The sequence below is a fragment of the Thermobia domestica genome, chromosome 1 (assembly GCF_964235325.1).
Source record: "Thermobia domestica chromosome 1, izTheDome1.hap1.1, whole genome shotgun sequence".
Classification (NCBI taxonomy): Eukaryota; Metazoa; Arthropoda; class Insecta; order Zygentoma; family Lepismatidae; genus Thermobia; species Thermobia domestica.
This window is the reverse complement of record NC_137454.1, coordinates 124618991-124646365: the sequence shown is the minus strand read 5'-3', so window position 1 is coordinate 124646365 and position 27375 is coordinate 124618991. Positions and strand designations below refer to the sequence as shown.

Sequence of the window (27375 nt, the reverse complement as noted above, 5' to 3'; positions counted from 1 at the left end):
CAAAATTAAACGCACTCTCCCCATGCGAAGAACGGGTATTCTGCTAGTCTTTAATAATAATAAACGGAAGTTTCACGTGTTAAATTCTTTAATATATTTCTCGCTGATCAAATTTACGCACTTGTCCGGTATATGCATGTATGTGTAAATAAGATGTAAATAAGTAAGATGTAACGACTCTCTTTGAGTTGTTCGAAAAATATACAAATAATAAAGAGGGATTTTTACCAGAAATCAGAAAACTAAAACGTAAACTTAAAACGTGTTGCTTTAAGTACTTTTCCTGCTAGCAAAATACATTGTATATGTGCTGCAGACACGTTACAGCAAATAAGATTAGCATCAAGCGAGGAAATAATTTTTAAATTATATTTTCCGTTTTTTTTTTGTCAATATTTCCGAACAAAAGGTTTTTTGTAATGGGTTCAAAATTTCCGGAAATTTTTCACGGCACAAGGAAGATATGTATCTTCATAAAATATATATTTGATGTTAAAACATGTTAACTAAAATGATTCTGGCCCCGTTATTTTAATGAGAACTTCATAAGGTTGCTTAAGATAATTTAAATGTGATTATATTAATTAATCTAACTAGGAATATATTTTAGTATATTTTGTAGCCATAACTCCATTCTATCACGGTGCTAACTGTAAAGGAATGGTACACATATATTTGGTGCCACAAATTTTCTCTGTTCTAATACAAGAAGGATGAGTACTTAATAATCTTAACTATAAACTTGTAAATATAAAGTAGTTTTCATTTTAAACAAGCATAATGTAGTAAAATATTCGAAAATTTTATTTTTTCCCAAATTTTCCGGGTTTTTTTACAAGCTCGGGGAAAAACGGCAAAAAACTGCTTTTCTAAACCCAAAATTTCCGTTTTTTTAGGCCTTCACAACATTAATACTACCACACACACCCACAGTGTTTCAAGTGTTATTTTTCCACACATGTACCTAATATTCTCCCTCAGGTGACACACGGTTCTGGATCTGGTTCAATACAAAATTGACTTTAGATCCCTCACAAATAAAATCCTAATGACGTTATGTCAGGTGGCCATTTCACAGGACCCCTGCGACAGATCTATTGACCAGAAAGTACCTCATTTAGCCAGTGCTGTATTGTACGGACGTAATGTAGCGGTAGTTCATGCCGGAAGTAAAAAAAAAGTCTCGATGCCAAGAGGGTATCACCCAGATGCGGGTGTAGTGTAGTCTAAAGTATGGTGTAAATCACAGTAGAGAAAAAAGTTATATATATTTTTAAATATTTTTTTTTTTTTCATAAAGGTTAAAAAACCAGAGATTTATTTATTTCTCTATGTTCATTGAGTTAGAAGATACCAGAAGTTTCCACCGTAAACAAATTATTTTGGGAAGAGATTTGATTATTCAAAATGTCTGTCACTATTAAATAAGATACGCCTTTAGTTTAATTATGGAAACGTGAATATTTAAATGATGTAAGAAGGGTTGCTTGTATATTTACAATGATTTATTGAAATATAATAAGACTTAATATAATACTAATTAAATGGAGTTATAAAAGTAAGAATTAATTAATTGAGATAACAAAAGTGAAAGCTAATTAACTGAAATTATAAAAGTATGATTTAGATGGGAGACATTTTTTATTACACGGTAAGAATCCTGAACATTTCCTATTTAAAAAATTACAATTTAACATTTATTCATATTTTAGGATAAAGAAAAGGATTGTCACTTACGTTAATATTCGGCAGAAGAGACCAGAAGATCCAACTTTTGGTGGGCAGGAAAGATCCATCTCTATGCTTCGAACGATGGAGACTTCTTAAAGAAAACTGCCTTGCCTCTCCACTGTACTGACTGGAACCCCGAAGCAAATACAAGGCAGTCTTTTATATTAATCATGTAACTCTGGTTAAATTCCACTTAACCTATTTTTGTTATGAAACACTCACCTACAGAAGTCACGTAGCATAGATAATATTTAGAATTTTACTATTAGGTGGAAACTTCTGGTCTCTTCTAACTCAATGAACATAGAGAAATAATAAATCTCTGGTTTTTTAACATGTATGAAAAAATATTTAAAAATATATATAACTTTTTTCTCGGCTGTGATTTACACCACATAAAAACAGAGATTTATTTATTTGTTTATGTTGAATTAAGCGGGTTGAATTTCTTAATGATAGACTCTCTTTTATCACTCTTAAGGGTAGATGGTGTGATATTATTGTTTTAAATGTACATGCCCCAACTGAAGATAAGGATGACGATATAAAAGACAGTTTTTACGAAGAAGTGGAATGGATATTTGACCAACTCCCGCGATACTATATGAAAATTCTGTTAGGGGATTTCAATGAAAAAGTAGGACGAGAGGATATTTTCAAACCGATTATAGGGAACGAAAGTCTACATAAGGAAAGCAATAATAACGGTGTTAGACTCCTGAACTTCGCAACATCCAAAAACCTTATCGTGAAGAGTGCAAAATTTCCACATCGTGACGTTCATAAATATACTTGGACCTCACCTGACGGAAAATCACAATCAAATCGATCACGTTTTAGTAGATAGAAGAAGACAATCTAGCATAATTGATGTTCGGTCGTTTAGAAGAGCTGATTGTGACACTGATCACTACCTGGTAGAAGCGATAATAAGAGAGAGATTATCGTTGAATAAAGGAAATATTCAATGACTGAAAACGGAGAAATTTAATCTACAGAAATTAGAAGAGAGCCAGGTAAGAGAGGAATACCAAATTGAAATTTCGAATAGATTCTCGGTGTCAGAAGTTACGGAGTGTACTAGTGTTGAGGATACTTGGATTGAAATTAGAGATAGCATTAAAATTTCAGCAAAAGAAAAATTGGGACACCCGGAAATACGTAGGTACAAGCCATGGTTCGACCAGGAATGCATTCAACTAGCGGAGAAGAGAAAACAGGCAAAATTACGTTGGCTACAAAATCCGAATGAAATAACTACACAGAATTTCGTAGACATCAGACGGGAAGCTTCCAAAACTTTTAGAACAAAGAAACACGATTTTTTGATAGCTGAAATTAAGGAACTTGAAGATAATAGTAAAAATAAAAACATTCGGGACATCTATAAGGGGATCAACGAATTTAAGAAAGGCTATCAACCTCGCGCTTATATTTTAAAGAAAGCTGACGGAACAGTTCTCACGGACACAGATATGAGGGGCGTTCAGTATGCTCTAATACTCACCAAGAAAGCAAAATATAAAAATGAAAATATGTTTATTTTTCAACATAATCCCCTGCCCTTTCAACGCACTTATTCCATCGCCGCTCCAAAGCTTCTATACCCTGTTGGAAGAAGATGTCCTCTTGCTCCTGCAACCACGTATTAACAGCATCCATGATGTCCTCTTGCTCCTGCAACCACGTATTAACAGTATCCATGACGGCATTGTCATCCCGAAAAACCTGTCCATGGAGATGCTGCTGCAAATGTGGAAACAAGTGGAAGTCACTTGGGGCTAGGTCGGGTGAATAAGGGGGATGAGGTACCAATTCAAATCCAGCTGTATGAATTGCAGCCATGGCAACACCGGACTTGTGAATGGGAGCATTGTCCTAACGCAGCAACACTCCACACGCCAACATTCCTCGTCTCTTGCTCTTTATTGCAGATCGCAATTTTGGTATAAGGTCAGCATAATACTGGCCCGACATTGTGGTTCCATGTTCCAGATAATCCACCAGCAGTATTCCCTTGGCATCCCAGAAAACAGTTGCCATAACCTTTCTGGCTGACTGTTGAACACGAAATTTCTACGGGGTTGGGGAACTGGTGTGCTTCCATTGCATTGAACTTTGTTTGGATTTGGGGTCAAAGTGGTGGACCCATGTTTCGTCCACTGTCACAAATCGTGTCAAAAAGTCCTTTGGATCTGCGCGATACCTGTCCAAAAGTTGCCTTGAAAATGTCACTCTGCTCCCCTTCTGATCAGCATTCAGGTTTCGCGGGACCCATAGTGGCGAGACTTTCTTCATACACAAATGATTGGTCAAGATGTTATGAACTGTGCCGGTTGACAACCCTATACTCTCTGCGAAATATCTGATGGTAACTTGTCTGTCTGCCATAACCATGCCCAGGATCTTCGCAATGTTTTCTTCGGTGGTCACTGTTACTGGTGGCCCATCTGCATGGGCATCTTCGCATGATTGTCTGCCACATCTGAACTCACGGCACCAACTCGCAACTATAGGATATGATGGAGCAGACTGTCCTAATGTTTGTACCAAGTCGTCATGAATTTCCCTTGGCTGTAAGATTTTCAATTGCAGGTACTTGATGACCGCACGAACCTCACTATTTTCCATTTTCACAGAGTTCTTACAGATGTTGTACTGCAAACACCTGGAAAGAAGAAAGTACAATGTCAAATAACTTGCACTGCGGCATAAAGTCATCATAAAATGTCTACTTTCTACACATGTTAAAATCATGATCCTATATGAGGGGGGAGGGGGTCAGTATTAGAGCATACTGAACGCCTCTCGTAGCATCTTAAATAAGTGGAAAGATTTCTTTGATGAACTGCTTAACACGCAGCCAAAAACTAATGTACATGGAGAAAGGGAAATACACACCGCAAAACCATATATCCCAAAACCTAGCCAAATAGAAGTAGAAATCGCTATAAAGAAATTAAAGAAACGCAAATCTCCAGGGGTAGAGGAAATTCCGGCTGAGTTAATTTCAGCTGGAGGCGAAACGTTGTGGAACAAGATACAACGACGAGATACAGATCTGGGACAAGAAAGAATTGCCACGAGAATGAAAAGAATCAATCATTGCTTCAATTCACAAAGAAAGGTGACAAAACCGACTGTAATAATTATCGAGGCATTTCTCTTCTGTCAACGTCCTATAAAATCCTCTCAAACATTCTGTTAGCAAGATTGACCCCATACATAGATGAAATTATTGGAGATTATCAGTGCGGATTTAGACGAAATCGATCAACTATCGACCAAACATTTACCATTTGCAAAATACTCGAAAAGAAGTGGGAATACAATACCCCGGTACATCAACTCTTTATTGATTTTAGAAAGGCTTACGACTCGGTTAGGAGAGAAGCATTGTACAACATTCTTACAGAATTTGGAATACCAAAGAAGCTAATTAGATTAATTAAGGCATGTTTAAATGAATCCCAAAGTAAAGTTCGGGTAGGAAAACTTTTGTCCACGAGCTTTCACGTCGAGAATGGCCTGAAACAAGGAGATGCGTTGTCGCCATTACTATTCAATTTTGTCTGGAATATGCTATAAAGAAAATCAAAGATAGCAACCAGGGCCTAGAGTTGAATGGGATTTACCAGGTTATGGCGTACGCTGATGGTGTAAATTTAATAGGGGATAATAGGAGAACAATAGAAAGAAATGCAGAGGTCTCATTAAACGCTTGTAGGGACATAAGTTTAGAAGTAAATGCAGAGAAAACTAAATACATGGAAGTTCGTCGGGATCGTAATACAGCAAATTATGGATGCGTTAAAATATCAAATAATACTTTTGACAAAGTGGATACTTTCAAATATCTGGGATCAATATTAACAGACGAAACCCATATTCACGAAGAAATTAATTGTCGATTAAAAGCAGGGAATTTGTGTTATTATTCAGTTCAAAATCTCTTGTCGTCGCGAATTCTGTCGAGGAATTTGAAGCTTAAAATATATAAAACGATAATCATGCCTGTTGTTCTGTATGGTTGTGAAACATGGTCACTTACTCGGAAGGAAGAACATAGATTGAAAGTATTTGAGAACAAGATCCTGAGACGAATATTCGGACCCAAGAGAAACGCGAATGAGGAATGGTGGAAACTTCATAGCGAGGAACTACAAAATTTATACGGTTTACCCAATATTGTTAGGGTCATCAAGCCTAGAAGGCTCAGGTGGGCAGGTCATGTAGCCAGGATGGAAGAAAGTAGGAACGTTTTCAAAATCTTAACTGGAAGACCAACCGGAAAACGACCATTAGGAAGACCTAGGCGTAGATGGGAGGACAACATTAAGATGGATCTCGCAGAAATAAGAATACAAAGTACGAGTAGAAACTGGATCCAATTGGTTGTAGCCTCGTTGCCGAAAGGGACGCTAAACTAAAATCAACTCAATGGATCCAATTGGCTAAGGATAGAAGTCAGTGGAGAAGTTTTGTGAACGCGGCATTGAACCTCCGGGTTCCATAGGCCATAGAGTTAGTTAGTTAGTACTAGATGTACTTACATACTCACGTAAACTACTTTTGACGCAAACATGTTAAGTTAAAAGCGTTTAGAAAATTTTATTTCTTTTACTTTGTCACAATTACTTTATCATTGTTTTACTTTAAAAAAGATCCTTGTGGTAAGCGTCTTATATTGCCCAAATATCTAATTTACATGTTTTCCTCACATAAATTAAGACATTATCAACTTTATTCAGAGTCGTTTTGACGTATGATTAGCGTCACACTAAAAGACTGACTACTGCAGCGAACATGTTAGTCTTAACTCTTTAGTACGGTACTAATCACGCTCAGAACGACTCTGCATATGGCCCTATATTTTTCTGCTGTACTTAACACACAGAAAAATATATAATTGAATTATGTATCATCGTACTATTAATGGTGACTTGTCGTATTCCTGGATTTGTGTACCGTGATATGTCAGTTTAGTAACCCTTTGTGAAAGGAGCGACAGCTCCGTTACAGACTCCACAAAAAACAGCTGTGTGATTCTTGCCATTGTTCCTAGGTATTTATTTCTGCCCTTTCTAAGAAACTTGGTTTGCTACGGACCTGAAAGTATTCCCGGCTAGATTAGCTCATTCCTCTTGCAAGTCTTCCTTTCTTGCTAATACTGGGATGCCATTTGTAAATTTTATTGTACTGAACAAATTTTGGACACAGAAATCTTTCATTGCTTCTTCAGTAAATATCACAATTGTCTTAAAACTCTAAAACTGCTATTGTAAAAAAAAAAAAAAAAAAAAAAAAAAAAATCCACTCACCAACTATTGATCCTTGGCTTTGTCAAAGTAGTTCTTCCGTTATCTACACTACACATAAAACACAAAAAAGTAATTACAAATAACTGAGAGTTCATGTCGTTCAGATTCCATGTTAAGCTGTAGGTACTTTTCTCATTTTTAGCGTCGGTGCTGAAAAGGGCGCTACGAGGAGTGCTGAGAACTCTTTAGCTTTCCTAACAACATGTCAAAGTTTTACAATGGATTTATTCAACATATTACTCCCTACAATTCGATGCATTTTTTGCTTTTATCCTGGTTTGTTTAACCAAAAAAAAAAAAATGATAAACCATGTATTTACAGCTGGAATCGCCTCAGAAACTGTGAATTCTTTGTTCCTTCATTTTTTTTGAATGACATAGGCTATTATATTATCTGAATTATATATTATGTTTTGTACTTTTCATAACAATATATAGCTTTTAGTTTTTTATTTTCGATTATTGGTGAACAAATTATTTATATTTAAGCACTATTCCTCAAAGCTAGTGTTGTAAAAAAACGGTTTTTTTTCTGTGAAGTTTTTTTTCAATAAAAAACATCGTTCTTTTTCATGTTTTTTTTCAAAAGTCTGTTTTTTTTCTGGCAACTATTATTTATTGATTTATGTTGCAGATTATTGAAAGAATCAACAGAACTAGAGTCGAAGCCCTCGTAACTTACAAATCGTTTGTTTCTTCGAACCTATACGAGCAAAATTGTGTGATTATTCCTTTCGGTCCCAGGCCATTTTTGGCGTTTTCCTACATTTCCAGTTAGTGACTTATTGCTCAAAAACTATTCATTCGATTGATATGGTTAAGGTCTTGTTTTTAAGAAAATTGATGTGGCTATTTTTTGGTGTAAGTTGCATTGCAGTGTTACCAACGGGTGGGAAATTATTGAGGGAAATGTAGGGGTGAAAATTTACAAAAAATCCCTAACCGAATTTCAAAATTTTTTTGTATCTAGCACCACTGCTGCTATATGGGTTCAAGTAACCTAAAGAAATCTTTGGTGTGTTGACAAGGTACAGTGAAATCCTGAAGTCGCTGGCTTCCATTCAAAGAGGGAAAGAAAAAATTATGTCGTACACATGAAATTTTGACACTTTTTACGCCTAAGAGGCAAAAATCAAATATACCGGGGTACAGCTTCTCTAATTATCCTATTGAAACTTTTTATGGTGCGTTCTGTAGGGCAAAGAGGAAGCTTTTGGGTAGTGGTACGTTTGTTTCAATGTAGCCAGTAAGAGGGTAATAATAGAGGGGAAAAGGGAAATTTTCCGAATTTTTCACCTAATAGCGGGAATTAATGGTTTGGCTGGAAACGCTGCCATCAGACAGACGAAAACTATCTGAAAATAAACCGTAGTACTCAAAGAATATATCCTACAAGTATCATGGCGATATATAACAAAGTAAGTATGAAATTTTAAAAAATCTCATTCTACCTCAGAAATTCACCATTTTCTTACCATTTCCAGAACATGGTTTATTATAAACCTCAACTGTACTTCCCCTACTTGTTCTAGTGAAACTTTTTATGGTGCGCTGTGTATGCTAAGGATGAGGCTGTTAGACATTGGTACATTTGTTCGAATGTAGCCAACAAGAAGGAAATAATAGAAATAAAAAAGGGAATTTTTCCCAAAATTTGCCCCTAAAATCTGGAATTAAAATTTTTTGTAGCTAGCAACACTACTATCAGACACACACAAACTATCTTAAAATAAGCTTTGGTATCCCTCTAATATATCCTACAAGTTTTGTGATGATATCTAATAAAGTAAGCATGTCAATAAAAAATATCTCATTCTACCTTAAGAAAAATCACAGTTATCGGGTTAAATTCCAAAGTTGGGCGTCCGTTTCCAGCGAAAGTTTTAAAATTTACAGGAAATATAGGGATAAATTGATCGTTTGTGTGCTTGATAATATATGAGTCTCGAAAAATCTGTTTATTTGTTATATATAAGCGGTTATAAACATGGGACTATACGGCGAACGGAGGGAACTACTTGGCGTAAGGTAACAGAACAGTTGCATTGTGGGAAAGAAACGAGCATTTATGTTATCAACATGGCGAATGTACAAGGGCAACGAACTAGCAGTTTTAACACTTGTGAAGCAATACGTCGATAACGAGCAAAATCTTTTAAAAGTTTGTGAAGAGCATGGATTAATGAACCTAATAACAAATTGCAGAAAGTGTGGAAAGGAGATAACAGCGAAAAAACTTGACGAAAGCGGACGCCCAACTTCGGAATAAATGCCCAGTTATCTTTCCAATTAGAGAACAAGGTCCACTGTAAAGCTCAACTGTACTTCCCTTAATTATCCTATTGAAACTTTCTATAGTGCGTTGTGTAGAGCAAAGACGAGACTTCCAGATACTGGTACGTCTGTTCCGATATAGCCAACAAGAGGGAAATAATAGAGACAAAACATATAATTTTTCCAAAATTTCCCCCTAAAATCTGGAATTAAAATATTTGGTAGCTGGCAACACTGCAACCCGACAGATGCAAACTACCTTAAATTAAACATTGGTACACCACTAATACATCCTACAAGTATTATGGCGATATTTAAGGAACAAAGCTTCTAGTTATCAAAAAGATATTACGGTAAACAGAAAAGTAAGGAAAAACTAGAAAAATCAAGGGCTAGAACCTAAATATGAATTTTACGTGCGTCCCCTAATTACCCCATTGTAACGATCTGTACTTTCGTTTGTTAAGTAAGGACAAATGTTCGATTGGCGTAAGTTGACTTGCACTCGAACGTATAGGTACGGATTTATAAACAAAAATTTCTAATGTTTTGCCCAAATATAGGAGAATTTTAATTTCCCTAATTGGCAACACTGCGCGCAGGCCCGTCCAATTGATGTCAACAGTTAGGTATCTATCCGAGGTATCTACCTGGCAAGTCTTAAGGATATCTTTCTACAACGAAGGAAGGTACAAGGAAAAAAAGTAAAGGAAATTTGAAATTAGAAAATTCTCGAATTTTTTACTGGGGTGAAATTTTAGAAGGAAATTCGACACCAGAAGAAAAAGAAATTAATATGATAAACTATAGTCCAACCACATTTTGCAAGAACAATATCCCGATATCTTAATTAGTGTCCACACTGGAGCGGATTAAACAAGTGACACACCTGTGTGTGCCATTTTGGACACCTGGGCCACCGAGTACACATTTGATTACATTTTTTTGACTACTAACTCGTGTTGTTGTTGTAGTTATAGTCTCGACTAATAATAATATCATTGTAAACAATAACTTTATAGGGAAAATTTTCTCTCCTTTTTACATCTTAGTTCCAACACTGTTGGTGAGAAATGTCGAGTGTTTCAAAATAAATTTTGGGGTTTTAAGTCTTCGCTTTACTTACTACATTTTACGTACAATTATGAGCAATGCATCAAGTAAAAGAGCACCTCAAACAGTCTTTATTACAAGTGTTCAATGTGAGATTCATTCATCACACGGCACACATCTAGTCGATAGGCGAGAAAGGCCCATAAATTTTCCGCCATATGGCACAAAACACATTCAATTTAGGGGAGTTTCGTTTCAATTGTACCATCTCCTGAGGATTTGCTGACTGCCAGATGCAAACATTATGAGTGTTCACATTAGCTCTTAGGTGAAAAGTCGATTTATCACTGTAGACGATACGATCCAGAAAATTTTCATTGTTATGCAGGAATATTTCACTTGCGAAATTGGCACGTAAACCGTAGTCTGTAGGTTTTAGACCTGTAGCAACTGCAAACAATAAAGACGTAGTTGCAAGCGTCTCCTTAATATTCTTCACACAGACGGTTGCACTGTACAGGTTCAGTCTTTATTAAAACACAAAAAGCTTTCTGGTCTCTAGTCTCCATCTTTGCTACTTGCTCTTTCTAACGGCAGACAGAAGAAACAATGCATGTACATGCTTGCGTACAAAACTGTTTGAGTTGCTCTTTCATGTGATATAATATTTATAATTGTAAGTTAATTGTAATAGATACTACAAAGTTTCAAAACCCTAATATTAATTTTGAAACACCCTGCATTACTTCAAATTGAGTCATCCTATATTCAGGTCCTAGTCAATTTGACGCCTCGTGCAATGGCATAATTTGCCGCCTCCCCCTTTCTCCAGAAAGAACAAATCTTAGAAGTCATGATTTTAAGTATGCTACTCCAGCATGGACAACAAAGGTGAGGGTAAGTGCAGTCGCACTCAGAAAGGCTTAAATACTTACTAAAAGTGCAATTCTGTTGTGTATGTTTCTTTTTCTTTAAATGTGAATCTATTATGATAGTGAAAGATAAAGCAAACACACCTGCAGAGGATAGATGGTAATCCTTTTTATAGAATTCACTATCGAGCTTCAATCTCAATGTATCAGTTTGCAATTCCAGTGCAACTAGCTCTTTTATCTTTATTTCTTGATTTTTCTTCTACATCTCCTAACATTTAAAAAAAAACTTGTTTTTATCTTCAATGATAAGGAACTTGCTTCTGACAAAAACAAGACTTCTTTCATATCAAAACTGTGATAACATACGAAATGGAACTGATATTCACTACTATTCGAGAATTGAATTCTTGCATTTGACAACAATCAAGCAATTTGTGCTCGGATTTATTCGACCATTTGCTTTAGCATTGTCCATGTGGCCTTAAACTAATGCAACCTAAACATAATTTATGAATGTAGTATTCAAATAGAAGGTCAGCTTAGTAAATGTAACTACCATCATCATGAAGTCTGTTTCCAACAAGAAATATTTAATTTAAATAATATACTTATGACAGATTTTGCCGGACCATCCAAGCTTGCCGTTCCACGCAAATGCACGTGTTGCATATATACAGTGGCGTATTTAGGAGGGCTTCCCGGCTTAAGCCCTCCCCCGAAATCTTACTTACTATAGTAAAGTATATGAAATAGTATATGAAATATCTTTCAGAATTTTCACATTTTCAGGCAAAGCCCCCCCCCCCCCCCCGAAAGTTAGCAAAGCCCCTCCCGAAACAAAATCGTAAATACACCACTGCATATATGGTAGAGCCGGCTCTGCATATCATATATATTTAGTCGACAAATTATTTATATATGATATTTAGAAAAATACTATTAGGCAAATTAGTATTAGTTTTTACCTTTAGACAAGTTATTGGAATTTTATACTGTTCGTGACATTATTTTCGTACTTATTAAAGGCCTGCTTTCACGAAAAAACAAAATTTCATTTCTACTTTTATTTCTTAGTTGATATTGATGAAAACTGCTGAAACCCGAATTGTTAATAGGTATGGTATTCATGTAAATTGTAAAATATTTGTAGCGTATCAGTATCTAGCGTTTAATTTATGTTGCATTTTACGGTGATTACCCCTACATAAAAATATTTCATACTTAAATAGACGTAAGATGCATTACAAATGACTATTTGAAAAAAAACGAAATTTAGAAAAGAAACGAGAGGCAATGTTTTTTTTCTAAAAAAAACGTACGTTTCTGAAAAAATACGAACCGTTTTTTTTCTATTTACAACACTACTCAAAGCATAAGAATAAAATATTGTTATAATGCACAGTTAAACTTTTAGAGAAACATCAAAATTAACATATTTAAAACAGCAGTTCCTTCATTTTTTATTTTTTTTATTATTATTATTATTATTATTATTTTTTAATTTGGGAATAGGTGGGCTCTGAGTGAAGTCTATCTAGTAATGATCTAGTTATTTTGTTGTAAGTAATCAACGACTATCCCCACCTTATACCAGAGAACACTAGAAAGAACCTTTGAACTGAACTTTTGCACCCTAAACATCTTTGGCCTCTGTGAACCACTGTCACGTCTTTTTTTTTTTTTTTTTTTTTCTGGATTTCATAAGTAAATCAATGTTTTTAGTGATGAAACGTACAAAATTCTGCTCAAAACGTCTCTGGAAGAAAGCACACTTCCATGCTCGTGTTCTGCATGGGAATATTGGGCACCCGATTGGTGGAAAGCTTTCTCATGTTAAATAGATCACGAATAATGACACTAACACATTCACGGTCCAGATCCTCTGCTATCTTTTTAGTAAAACTTCGTCGGTATGAATCATCTCACCTTTTCCACTCTTTCGGGCAGTCACTATGGAGGGTCTCCCAGGGCGAGTTCATCTTTAGTGTCAAAATGTCGTGTCCTAAATTTGACAATTCCATTCTCACGTGGTGTGGATCCTCATTGCTTGTTGAATTTCATAATGGATGGTCTTTACAGACTCGCCCTAGAGGAAAAGGAACTTGATGAGTACTCTAGTTTTAAAATCAATAAACTCCACTTGCTGACATCCATCTTCACTCTTCATCTACAACAAAAATAGGTCTATTCGTCCTAGTGCTTTGATTTTGAGTCACAAGTATATAAAAAGATGTTGCTTTGAAACAAAACAAAAAATATTGAAACAGAACATTGGGAAGAGGGTATAACTAAAGACTTTCCAGTACCCTTCCCACCCTCGTAAACTTAAATCCAACCAAGTATATTACACAAATCTTGTCACCTTTTAATCGTATTTTAGTGAAGACTTTGCATCTCGTAACAGTTCCACATCCTTTTTTATACGTACAAAACACATCCTTGCAGAACATATCGAAAGTGTCAAGCACTTGGAATTCTATTTGTACTAGTTTACAGTAACTTCTGCTCTTGACATCAGTGTATTACGATCTATCGAAATTGCAATAATGATCGAGATGGTGTTGACAGATGAAGGCTAAGATACTAAAACCAAATTATTTTTAAACGTAAGTATTTACTTTCCTCTGTAAATACTGTTACTTCGTTGGCTTGCGTTGTTAACGATGTTTGAAAAATCACTTCCTGTAGTTAATTTTCTTTCGCACTTTTAAGTTTCCAGGATTATCATTTCTTTTATTTATTAAAATAAAGTAAATACGAAAGAAATAGTTTCACAGGGAACGTAAAAACGTATAACGTGTCAGAAAAATATAAGACTTACGGGGAAAATCTAAGATCCCTACGAGAGTGATATAGATGGTACGATCTTGCGAGGTACAGGGGTGTTGCGATATGCTTACCAAACTGCTTTAGACTAAAAATATCGTACTATATTCGGGCCAATCAAGTAATAAACTGTGGCTTATACAACTAGTTAAAGCCTTTATACAGAGATTGTTTCTGATCTATGGTGACGATTTCAACTTCATTTACCTTAAGAGAAACCATGTCGCCACCATCAAAAGCGCTCTATTTAGTGGTCCTGCAATTGCTCAACAGCGAAGTTTCCACTGTAGGAAGCCCTACCGTCGCTTTACCAACCTCAAACCGAGGTGAACGATGATGTGCACTGTCTTCAGTGATGTCTGTAGCGGTTCGCGATACTCCTCTGTGTGGATGGATTCTCCGTGGTGACTAGAGGTCTGACTTAGCGAATTTAACTCTATGCTGCTAGGGGCAGGCTGGGATTTGGCCTGTTTCTCCCCACAGGAATCATTCCACGCTTCGCCTTACCTGCCCCTTTCAACACCCGTGATATGCCATTTTTGGACACAGTGAATCCACGCTCCTTGCACAATTTGATAATGGTACTATAACTGTAGTTCACATCGGAAAGAGCAGTTATGTAGCCCCCAATAAACACTTACTTTTGGCGGCATTAATCACGATTTGCACTTACCACACCTGTCACGCACAGTCAATGGTTCAAGGTGCCTCCATGACTGGCAGCTTCTTTCTCTTCCCGTTTGGTGGTGCTACACAAGGTGTGTAATTTTGTCGCCATAGATCAGAAACAAGCTCTGTAATTTCGATGACAGTTTTAATACTGCGTATGCGAACATTCTCAAGCATGTGCGATAATTTGGCTACTAGGAAATACTGTACAAATGTTATCATACAATAGGAAAAAAGAAAAAGAACAGTAACATACGAAGATACTGTTTTATTATTTGTAAATAATATATACAGTACATAAGAACATACATCATAGAATGAATACAGGTACTTAGTTTCACATTATGCGCACACACAAACACACACAGACACACTTTCCTCAATATTCTTCTTTCATTCGTAGCACAAATGCTGATAACGTGATCACAGATACAACGGCAATCTAAAAATCCTGCTCTAGTAGCACTGTCTATCACAGTCGAAACAAAAAAAGGTTTATATAAACCAGTCACATGGTATTACATAGATATCTACATAGTCATTTTCCACAATAAACTACGTAAGTTCTTATCACATAGTTGCATTGCATAGTTTATCAATGACTTTAAAAAAAACAAAGCCTTAATATGTTTATTTCCAAAAATAATAGTAATGTTATGATTCGCCTCTAAGTTGTCATTGCATACTTATGATCATCGTTACTTTCCGTTAACTTAAACAATAGAAGACTCTTAATTTTCACTGTATTTCTCAGACTGTTCATTTAATAATTCCAATTGAGATATCACAGAGTGCATATGGATCACTAAAGGTTGAATGGACGATGTATCTGCTTTCTTCAGCGTAATACTGTACATCTTCTTATATAGCTGGGCACTGCTACTGTTTCTGCAACGAATGACAAATAACAACTATTATTGATACTATACTACATGTACACATATACATATATATATACATATACATATATATTGTGTGACAGCACAAGTCAATAGACGTTAACACTAGCACCACTTATTACCTTAACAATTGATCTAACTGTTTGAAGGATTTGTAGAGCAACGCTAATGGTTCCAAGTTAATATGCGATGTTGCCACATTGTGAAATCTTGATTTCCCATAGCGGTTGAAGGAGGCCACGGAGAGCAATCCACCATATAACATTTTCGCTTTATTTTGATCTGTAAAATAGTTTTCTGTGATCCGTGGGCGCCATTTTTAGAACACTCGAATGTGAGGTATTCCAGGTGAGAAGGCTTAACATCGAATCTCTTTTTATTTACACAAAGTAATAATAATAATAATAATAATAATAATAATAATAATAATAATAATAATAATAATAATAATAATAATAATAATAATAATAATAAAAATAGAGGAATGTTTTGATGAGTAAGGCCTTACGAAAAGTTTAAAATGTCTTTCAAAATAAGCCTTTGCTGAGTTCGTCCTTACCACCTGGAACGCCTTTGTGTAGTAAAAACATTATCATACAACATTAACCCGTTTTTTCCCGGTGTTCCAATATTGGAACAATTTTAAAGGTGACGCAAATACCTGCTCAGCTGGCTACATTGTATCGCGATTAGTTGAGAACGTCCCAACTGCATTCACAAGGAAGGAATGAAGAGGTGATGTACTTGTTTCCTGTTCTATTAGCTTTTGCACCTCGCGGTGGTGACGTCATTGTCTAAGAAAATTTTACATACACCATGGAGGAAAGAAAGAAAGAAAATATTCCTTTATTTTTATAATTATGTTCGTTTATTGCCTCAGATACCTTGATTAAGAGTTGTTTCAAGTCATATTAAAGATTTATAAAGAAAGTAATAATTAAAACTTGTACAGTGTAATCTAAAGTACAATGTTCCAATAATGGAACACCAGGAACGAATGGGTCCATTATTTTCATTATTGTAAAATTTCATTTCTGTCTCACAACTTGGAATGTATATTACTTTTTTATTAAAATATAAATGATTTTTGCTTTCCATACGATTTCTATGTTTATATTTACTTTGTTTCTAGCGGCGCAAGCACTCATATCGTTCTAAAAGTATCGAAAATAGCTCATATTATTATTTGGTTGTAATTTTATACTATTGCACTATATGATATTATAAATTATTTTCTGAAAAGGTATGGAGCATTGATGTATTCTGGGTGTATAATTCTTCACTGAACTAGTTAGTATCACGCATGTATTTGGCGCACTGAGTCCGAGGTTCAATTCCCTTTATAGTAGGATTGCACATTCTACAGAGATACCCGATGGTTGTATGATTTTTTTAACTGCCGGGAATCAAATTTGGGTCTCTTGCACCAGATGCGAGAACGTTAACCATTTAGTCATAAGAAATAATAATAATAATAATAATAATAATAATAATAATAATAATAATAATAATAATAATAATAATAATAATACTACTACTACTACTACTACTACTACTACTACTACTACTACTACTACTACTACTACTACTACTACTACTACTACTACTACTACTACTACTACTACTACTACTACTACTACTACTACTACTACTACTACTACTACTACTACTACTACTACTACTACTACTACTACTACTACTACTACTACTACTACTACTACTACTACTACTACTACTACTACTAATAATAATAATAATAATAATAATAATAATAATAATAATAATAATTATTATTATTATTATTATTATTATTATTATAACCGATTATAATTGTGTAACAATTCATTTTTTATTTGTGTGGTGTATGTGTGAACCTCGAGGATACGTGGTACAATTTCAGACATACGTTGGACGAGATGTAAATACACCTAAAGACACTGGCTTGGGAGAATACGTTGTAATACAGTTGACAAATTGAATTACAAAAGATATTCATTTCAAGATATACGCGGATAGACTATTTTCATCACTTTCACTAGCAAGCGAGTTAGCCGAAATGGGTATTGGTTTCACTGGAACTATCATGAAGAACCGAATAGAGAGTTGCCCACTAAAAGATTTACGGGAACAAAAGAAAGAAGGTGGGGGCATTTGTTTCAAACCCGACGCAGCTAGCAAATGCATGATGGTGGAATGGAATGACAATCGCCTAGTTCATTTGGTAACTACATGCAATGCTGTGAAGCCTGCAAAGAGATGGATTGCTAGGGAGAAGAAATTACCAGTTCCACAACCTAAATCTGTTTCAAAGTATAACAAGTTCATGGGAAGAGTGGATAGGATGAATGAAAACATTGAAAATTACAGAATTTCAAGCAGATCCAGAAAATGGTGGTGGCCTGCTTTTGCGTTCTGTATTGATATCCCTTTCCACAATGTTTGGCAACTCTACAGGAAAACAGAAACAAACCCATCATTAGATTATCTCGGCTTCATAAGAAGTATAGTCGAAATATAGTCGAAATATATTTGCAGAAATATAGTTCTCTACCATCTTCAAGCGGAAGAACGAAAACAAGCAAGGAATTTCTGTCACGCATCCGTAGAGGTCTAAGACATGACATTTCGGATCCTTGGTTAGCTCCAACTTCACACCTTACCCACTCAAATGTAATTGTAGTTGTTGAATTGGTCAGATCTGTAGGGAAGAAAATCAAACGTTATTTCCTAAATATCAATTTATATTGATTTTGCATATATCTGAAAATTTAACATGTTAATATTTTATCCTTATAAGAACTACAGGATATATAGTTTAGAATCATTAAAGAATAATTATATTCATATTCTGTAGTAAACATTTATATTTTATACTGTTCATCCTGTATTTCATACTATAATATTCGTACAAAGTATATTTGCAAAATAAAAATATGAAAATTGATCGGTTGTTTTATAAAGAAATTTCTATCTAGAAAAAGTAGAGGTATAGAGGGGTGTTTTATTTGTAGAATAAAAACATACAAAACAAACATTACTGTCACGTTCGTTAGTAATGTCAGAGTTTAGGAAAAAATCTTACTGGTACCGTTCGTTCCTGGTGTTCCAATATTGGAACAAATACTACTGGTCCCGTTCGTTCCTGGTGTTCCAATATTGGAACATGCCCAAACAGCCGAATTAATTACGAAAAGTGGCGGAATTTAATATTAATCGTACAAATAGAAGCCTCTCATTCAGAAAAACACAAATTTTCAAAAAAAATCGACAGTAAAAAAATTCGGGCAAAAACGGGTTAACCCTTAGGCAACAGCTACTTTCGTTGAGAGTTCGTTTGAGTTTACTTACGCGAATATAGCTTTCACTATAATTGCACCAGGAGAGGAAGTAATGGTATCTAGTTTTATTTTTAATCAAACAGCTATCAAACGCCAGTACCTATTTGCCGGTACTACGCACAAATCGGAAGTAACACACTGAAATTTCCCTTTTGAAATTATCCTAATGGAATTCCAACACAAAATTCTCCAAACTATCTTGACTGAAATGGAACACATCCTACCACCGTTTCGGTTCAATAGCATCTTCTTTTTCGAAGATACAAAATATTTGTGCGAATCTAAATCAGTATTTTATGGGATTTTTCAGGTAGTGAATACACATAATCCTTGAAATGGGCATGTTTGTGTTCCATACTAACGTAAGCAATACAAATTATAGATCAACTTACTAGTAATGAAACACTTTCAATAAAAACAAACTTCTATTTGTATCAATGGTTACGTAGTTACAGCGAAAAATATAAAAGGAGAGAGAAGTGAACACAACACATTTACCGAAAGTACGGCTCTAAAAACTGTCAAAAGCATGATAAAAAAAACACTTCATACGTAAAACGTACGCATATTTCTCCTCTTGTTCTTGACTAAACCATGAGTTCTGTGATTAGGGAAAAAAAAAAAAACTGCAGTATCAACAGAAACATTTAGATGTAACTAAAGTCTCGTATTTAAATGACGTCACAGCCCCCTAGCTCGCTGCGAGATGACGACTAGAAGTTCATAGACGAAATAAATTGTTTCCATGAGAAATATACGAATTTGACTGGGCATGTTAAACCCGGCATATGGATGTTAAGCTGCTTTCGCTAAACGTTCCCTATTAAAAAACCGTGAAAATTGTGAATCTATATAGATCTGCTATTACGCAAACTAATGCGTATATATAACAAGCAATCATAGCCTAGAGTGGAAAACAATATTCGACTTCAGGAGTGTAAGTCCAAATATAACACATTAACTATTTCACGCTAGAACTGATGTGAACCGACCAAGTTAACTTGATTACTAGTATATACAAGGAAAAATCAAAAAGCAATTGAGTTTATTTTTCCCATCAAAACAAAAACATTCACAAAAACTGAAATATTGTATAGGTACTTTCTGAAGTAAAGTTGAACTTCGTTATAGTAAGATCGGTTTTTGCGACACCTTCTACTATGTTAAACATTCTGAGGAACTACTAATTTCTCATAAGGCAAATGATTTTATACCATGCTTAATATGCCATTCACAAATGCATCTAACTCATATATGGTAAAGAAAAAAGTAATATATATAACACTGGCTTTATCGAGTGGTCAAATACTTAGTCATTTCCGATTTTCAATGTCTGATACAGCTATTACACATCTAGTTCTAAGACACTATTTTGTAGGTCTTTTTGGCGTCGTTATAATGAAGTTATAATCGTGTCAACTATATATACACATTATTTCACATCTCTACAAGATGGCAGGTGTGTACATCTCGTACATACTGAAAATAATTGTTTCAAAATAATATTCAGCTAGAGACGTTCAAACTGTTGGAGCTGCTGAGTGGGATCAGGTTTCAGCTGTCAAAATGACAAAGACACCACCTGAAATCTATCGTCAATTGGGTGCCATGTGTAGTTACAAACGAATGATATTCACAAACGGATCTGTGAACTGGTGTATAAAGTTCAAAGTAGGGCGCTGTGTTAAACGAAACCCATTTCATATGGCCACAACTCACATACAGGTGAACGTTGACGTTGCGAATGAAATGATTAATGGGATCAGTAGACAACGATCCAAACAATAATGAATGAAATGGATATTTCATATGCACTAACATACATAATCATCCATGAAATGCTTAGTTATCACAAAGTATCCGTGAGACAGGTCCCCAGACCTCTCACTACTGCACATAAAGAAATGGGTGACACGCTATCTTCAGGATTTGGTTCCTTACGTGAGGAATGGAAACGAAACAAAGTATGTCAAACGAAACAAATATGGCGCTTGCGTAATATGTCAAAAGATACAAACTCGCTCACACTAAAAAATTCACACCGTCAACAAACGCTTCAGCGGCCAAGCGTCATCACAGGCGTCTATCACATGGGAATCAATAACTTCATGTCAAGTTGAGACAAATGCATCAAGAAGTTATGGTAGTGGAAGTTACGTAAAGAAGTAGAGAAATGCTTACGCTTCAAAATGTATATTTCAGTTTTGTGAATACATTCCTGTTTTCCTGTGAAAAATTTACTCAATTACTCTCTGATTTTCCCTTGCAGCATCAAAAGGACATTTTTCAAGTGTTAATCCCTTATCTTGATATATGTTTAAAAAAAAGAGAGAGATAAAAAGAAAAAAAGAAAGGAAAAACGAAGAAAGATATTTTTGATAATTATAAACCACCCACTGAAAATTCGAGTCTCTCATAGCTAAGAAACGTTAAATTTTATTTCTATTACACGGCTGAAATATAATGAAGGAATATTTCCCAAGGTTCACTATCTATATTCGTACGCAATACAGAATGTGCTTAATACCTCCATTCGAAGTATCCGTCGCGAATGAGAAAGTGGGGGATATTAAGAGCTACCAGCAGGGATCAAGGCAACTTCCCTACCTGAGTACAGTAGGGAAAAAGAAAAGAAAGAAAAAAATCATCTGTTTTCCAACTGCACTACACACTACATTGTATGAGTTTTATGTTTCATGACTATTCCTATAGGCTAACGGAGACAATAGGAAAATAATTATGATGATGTAATACCGAAATAATGACGAAGGAATGCCTACACTTCAGATGAGATTCGAATCTGCGAATGGCGCGATTTCTTATCAAGATCTTGAACTAGTGATTACTTTATTATCCTGGCCACAACACAACTCACGACTTCACAACGTCACTTCTTACCCTTTCTTGTTTTTCCCTGAGGATAGCTTGGCTAATGTACGAAGCACATATTGCAAACGTTGCTCCAAGAGCAAAAGCAGTTTCTCCTCCTCTTCCTTCTCAGCTACTTCTTCTTGGGTGTGATCTTCTGCTACTGACGAAGACCCACTACCATCCACGGACTCGTCATCGCGTTTTTCCTGTTCTACACCATTTTTAGTCATGCCTTCAGCATCATTCTTCTTCTCTAATGAAGCACCTTCCAGCTTTTCTAGCATCAATTTCAGCATGGGTCGCGTCTGTAGAGCCAGCTCTAGTGCTACTTTTAGGTGCTTGATTTTGGAACTCACTCCTGTGGCAACTGGAATGAAAATCAAATATTAAATTCAACATCCTATAAGTATGCTTTGACGCTACATCAAACTCAAAAATGAATATCAAGTTTAGTAACCAACTGCGAAGTAAGATGCCCAAAGAAATTAATCGCACATGGTTTTAGTTAACCACAAAACCCACCTGAAGTTATTGATGTTCAATAAATACATCATCTTTTGATTATTCCATAGTGTTAGATCACAAGTTTCATCTAAAACTTAAAGTGTCTAATATTCTTTAATATATATATATAAACATTTCATGAAAGATGCTAGAAAACTAAAGACACAGTTCTTGTATCCAACGGCATGTGTTATTTGGGACCCGAAGGCAGATATATTTATGAGTATATGCAAATCTGTACTAATTTACCGTTTCTGTACGTACGTATTACTCAAATAGACACTATACTTAAAACACTATCCGCAAACTGCGAATGTGAAATGGTTAATTTATTCCTTTTATAGTCATAGTTGTATGAGAACCTAGAAATACATTGAATTCGTTTCGCACCAATGCTGTATTATTGGTACGGTGAGAGTCTGAAAGAAGACCCTTTCCAACAACTTTATTATATTTCCATTTTTTCATATCGTTACTCGACGGAGTTGGCCTATGGCCCCAGACTTTTGATACACATGGTATATTTCTTATTCCTTTTCATATATTTAAGAATGTACAAACTAAACGAAGAAAAATATATTCTTACTTTGAAACTGGTATTCAGCCAATGCGATCCGTTCCATTTGAACACGAAGATATTCAGACGGGTGTTCTAACATTAGTAACAACTGACTGGACTTCTCGTAATGAAGTTTAGCAAGTTGAAGCATGTTTCTAGCTTTAGGATCGTCAGTACAACGTGTCCTGTAATAATGCAATAAAAAATATATAAAGCACTTCATTAACATATTCTTTCTTCACAATAATTATTTTACAGAATCAATAGAACTAGAAGTATTCCATGCACTAATAAAAAACACAAAATACGCTTTTGAACGTATCAGTTTTCTTATCTATTCTTTTATGGATATTGTAAAAAAGCTAGTCAATGTGATTCACACAAACACAACTGTGCCGTTACATACCCAGGATACACAAAACACGGTACGATAGATGAATAATCCTTAAAAATACTATCACTTGGGCCCTCCTCATGAGTGCATCACTCATTTATTTCCATTTTTATTACTATTTATTGTTCTATTCATTCTACCCCATCACACATTTTAAAGTAATCCAGTCAAGAAAGCCTTTGCAAACATTAAATGTTTTTCTTGGTATGTATTACAGAACAAATTATTCCCAGGACTTTTCAATATTAAAAGTGATAGGTTAGGTTTTATTAATGGAGCACAACTTACCATAACTCGAATCGAGGAAGATGAGATGAACAATTTAAGCTTACGATATTATACTACTTGCTGTAAACAAAATTGTACAAAATAAACCTTCTAAAAATCAACTGCAACATCGCAAAGATACTCATTTTATTTTTCATAACCCTATACGAAGGTGAGAGTGTGTGATTGTTCTAAAAGTTTGCAACAATGATAGGCATGGTTTGAAGAGTGGTTGACACATGGGGACTAAGTTGGAACGCTATACAAGGGCGGAGCAGTAGTATAAAAAGGGCGGATCCAGTCACAAATAGAAGATAACATCGGAAATCTAAAGGTGCCAACGAAGGTGTTGTCAAACAACTCGCACAGAGAGAGAATGGTATAAATAAATAAATAAATAAATAAATAAATAAATAAATAAATAAATAAAAAAAAAAAGATCCAGCTTAGTTGCTAGCAAGAATAGAAAATTCTGTGCGATCCAGATATTCAAGAGAAGAGTGCTATAGAAGTGCGAGGTGCTATAGAAGCAAGCAAATCTCTCGAGATACGCTTGCTGGTTTCTGAAGAGAGTACTTTTATCAATAAAGTATTACCATAAAACACTACTATATAAGAGGAGTAGGCACTGCTTTCTGTCTGTTAGACCTCCTATTGTAGTGCACGCCGAAGTTTTATCTACATAGACTGTACAGGTTTTGCCGATAATCGGCTGACGGGAACTCAATCTCTTTTTCTTCTTGAAGTGCACTAGAGAACACTGAATATAAAAAATTAGAGACAACTCACTAGGCCCAAGAAACTTTGTACAACCTAGTCATTCTGCATAAAAGTAGTGACAGTGTGACCCTTGAACCTGAAAGATATGCACGAACTCCGGGAGGTGATTTGTGACATCAAAGTAAGACAAAAAGTCCTTTTGCATGTTGTCGAATTCCGCATCGTGTACGAATGGTAGGGGTGCACATCTTTCTATTCCGTTCCAATCGTCAGGATTCGACTTTCGATTCCAAGTTGGTACCCCTGTCACTCGTACACGACAAAGATATTTTGAGTGAGACGATATTGCCAAATATTTATTACTGGATTTTTTTTTATTTAATCCCATTCATATTACACTATACACTTCGATTAAATCTATACATGCTGTTGGCTGTATGACTCTGTAATCTGTAATCGATACCTACCTAAACGAATTATGATACAATGATGCAAGGCGCCGATATATTGTAGCTGCTCTAAATTGATAGATTGGCTGGCGTGGTCCCGGTGTTTCTAAATCACAGTGTTTCAATGCTTTCATCATAAGTTCCACTACCTCCCTTTCCACTTCTTCCTGACTCTTGAAGAAAGAAGAAAAAAAAAAACCTCATTTATCTGGCTTTTCTAAAGTGGAAAAATCTTTTGTGTTTACTTGTACATAATGACATTACCTGCAATTCCGTAAGTCAATTCTTTTGTGAGCTATTCTCACCACACAATCCAAAGAAAAAAAAAGCCTACAAAAGACACAGAATGTAAAATTGTCATAATCTCGCGCCATTGCTTGACGTGGCTGGGAAGAACAAGTTGGCAGTTTATATACATATATTTATTCAGAATGATTTTTTAAAAATATTAATAAAAATGATATAATAATAATCATATACAAAACCTTTCAATGATAACAATAACTACCACGTAATAACATCTTAAAGACACCAATGTGACCTAAAAGCAATATGCCGACAACGTGTTAAAACTGTTCATAAAAACTTCAACAAATATTTCAAATACATTCACTTAACATCCGATTGTATCGTTAACGTAAAATTGAACATAGATTTCATGGCTTATTGCTAAAGCATATTAATAAATTCAAAGATTCAAAAATAAGACTGGACTACCAATCAAATCCTGCTCTTCGCTTTTCCGTCGAAGTGCGTTAACCACTCCCCTATCCAACCGATTTCTCTGACCAGCTACACACTTCCATTCTTGAAATCTGCGATCAAAGCAATGTCCCGCAACTCCTGTTGTCTTTATTAATGAACACCCATGACTAGTGCTCCAAACATCTCGGGCGTCAGTCGCCATAGAAACTGGAAATACGAGTATGGTGCCTAGTTTCCTTTGACGCTAGTATCCCCAGTTTTTAGCTGCCAGTAGCTGAGACTTTATATGCTTGGATAGATTAAAGCATATTGCAATAAATTCATTATAAAGTTCAAATTTTCGAATATAAAATGAATCTTAACATGAGTGACCCATTATCAGAGGAAAAGATCCATCCAAAACTAGTGGACAACTGGTATTGCAGTATTCAAACTACAAGACTACATGGACATAAAACACATACTGATAGTTTGTAAAATTTCACCTACATTACTTCAATTAGGTTATATTTGAAGGAACAGCCTGTGCTTTTTATACAAGTTACTATTCTTTTAACCTTTTGAAACCTAATTTTTATTTTCACCAAAAATCAACATTTCTATATTTTAGAGAATCCAAAAGGAAATCATAAAACAGCAAGTTATCCTATTAATAGTACTAACTGATATCCATCTGAGGTACCAATATTCTCAACTCAATCATCCCATTATAGGAGTAAGAAATAACACAATAAACTACATGTCTATTGGAATGGGGTGAAAACATCTAGGCCTAGTATTAAATTGGACTTTCTAGGAATTTTTTGTGGTGCCTAGTTTTCAGAAATGATAACTAGAAAATTTTTCGAGCCACGATTGTGGAATTAGATATTTATCTAAAATGGAAGAAACAGCAGATTTTTCTCACACCAAGCACAACAGGAGTTGTCGTACAATCCATGTGGTTTGAATAGATAAGCATCGACCTCAAGAGTAAAGATTTATAGGTTGTTAGGAATAGAATTGTATATAGTAACAGTTAACGCACCAACACGGTGGGACGAACTAACCAGATCAATTCTCGGTCTATCTTCTTTTTTTCTACCATGAACTGCATTGAATTCGTACCCATGAAGATGGTATGAGGAAAAATCGTATTCCCTCTGTTTTTCATGAACACTAATATTTGTAGCTGAAGCTACATTTACAATCACAATTTCACTTCAATCATTGGCTCCAAAACGCACTAAACCTCTAAACAATGGGATATAAATTCTTCGGAGATTCTCCAGCAATTTGATAAAGCCTGCACTGAAATTTACGGAAAGTGATTTTTTACTAGCTACATTTATGTGTGAAAAACAAACAGAAACTGTTACATTTAACTTCAATGTAGTATTTTAACTGCATTTTTACTTTAGTACATCATAAATAATAAATTAACTACACGAGGGGAGACACCTAGTTCAAAGCCATGTGAGCTTGTGGTGGTCATTGTATCCGTATATTTTCTCGGGATTCTCCAGTTTCCTCCCAGAATATCACTCCACTAATTGTTTCATGAACATTTATTTTCATTAATCATCCGCCTCCTTTAACCTAAGGCCATAACAATAGGACATTACACTACAATCTTATATCATTTCAAATTTACCCGGAAAAAGGAAACAACAATTTTTTTTACACACACGCCAAATTCTCTGCTGATGTGTAACATACAAAGAGTGAAAAAAAGACTGACTGGACCGGGACTCGAACCCGGGACCTCCGGCATAGTGTCTATGCGTTAACCAATATGCCACCCAGTCCGCTTCCCAGAACAGCCAAACACTCTTGAACCCACGTGGTCCGAGTGCAGAGCACCGACTTCGAGAGTGAGTGGCTATTCTGGAAAGCGAACGGGTGGTGTAGTGGTTAACGCATAGATACTGTATGCCGGAG

The 27375-nt window shown here is 35.3% G+C and overlaps 2 protein-coding genes across 5 annotated transcripts in view; both read right to left on the bottom strand.

The window, feature by feature from the left end:
• Nucleotides 1-3807: 3807 nt before the first annotated feature.
• LOC145662242 (uncharacterized) lies at nt 3808-13275 on the bottom strand. The gene is made up of 2 exons (XM_081727650.1): nt 13181-13275; nt 3808-4399 (listed from the first exon to the last, which is right to left on the bottom strand). Exons 1-2 carry the CDS (start codon nt 13273-13275, stop codon nt 3808-3810), a joined length of 687 nt encoding a protein of 228 aa, XP_081583776.1.
• A 1727-nt stretch (nt 13276-15002) lies between these two features.
• The window catches only part of LOC145688892 (erythroid differentiation-related factor 1), a 64097-nt gene continuing 51724 nt past the window's right edge, over nt 15003-27375 (bottom strand). For 3 of the 4 annotated variants that reach the window (XM_081763058.1, XM_081763066.1, XM_081763074.1), the window contains exons 14-17: nt 24769-24923; nt 22948-23105; nt 21885-22224; nt 15003-15637 (exon numbers count right to left, since the gene is read on the bottom strand). In XM_081763058.1, the coding sequence (XP_081619184.1) occupies nt 15481-15637; nt 21885-22224; nt 22948-23105; nt 24769-24923 (810 nt within the window). In that variant the 3' untranslated portion in view covers nt 15003-15480. Of the gene's footprint in view, nt 15638-18199; nt 18347-21884; nt 22225-22947; nt 23106-24768; nt 24924-27375 lie in introns of all 4 variants that reach the window. The other variant, XR_014132015.1, reaches the window with a different exon arrangement.

What these genes read in the sequence shown, in the direction of transcription:
- LOC145662242 (XM_081727650.1), bottom strand. Translation starts at nt 13,275, where the DNA reads ATGGAATTGTCAAATTTAGGACACGACATTTTGACACTAAAGATGAAC. An exon ending in TGCCCGAAAGAGTGGAAAAG is followed by an intron (nt 4,400 to 13,180) that starts GTGAGATGATTC and finishes TCTTCTTTCCAG; the next exon opens with GTGTTTGCAGTACAACATCT.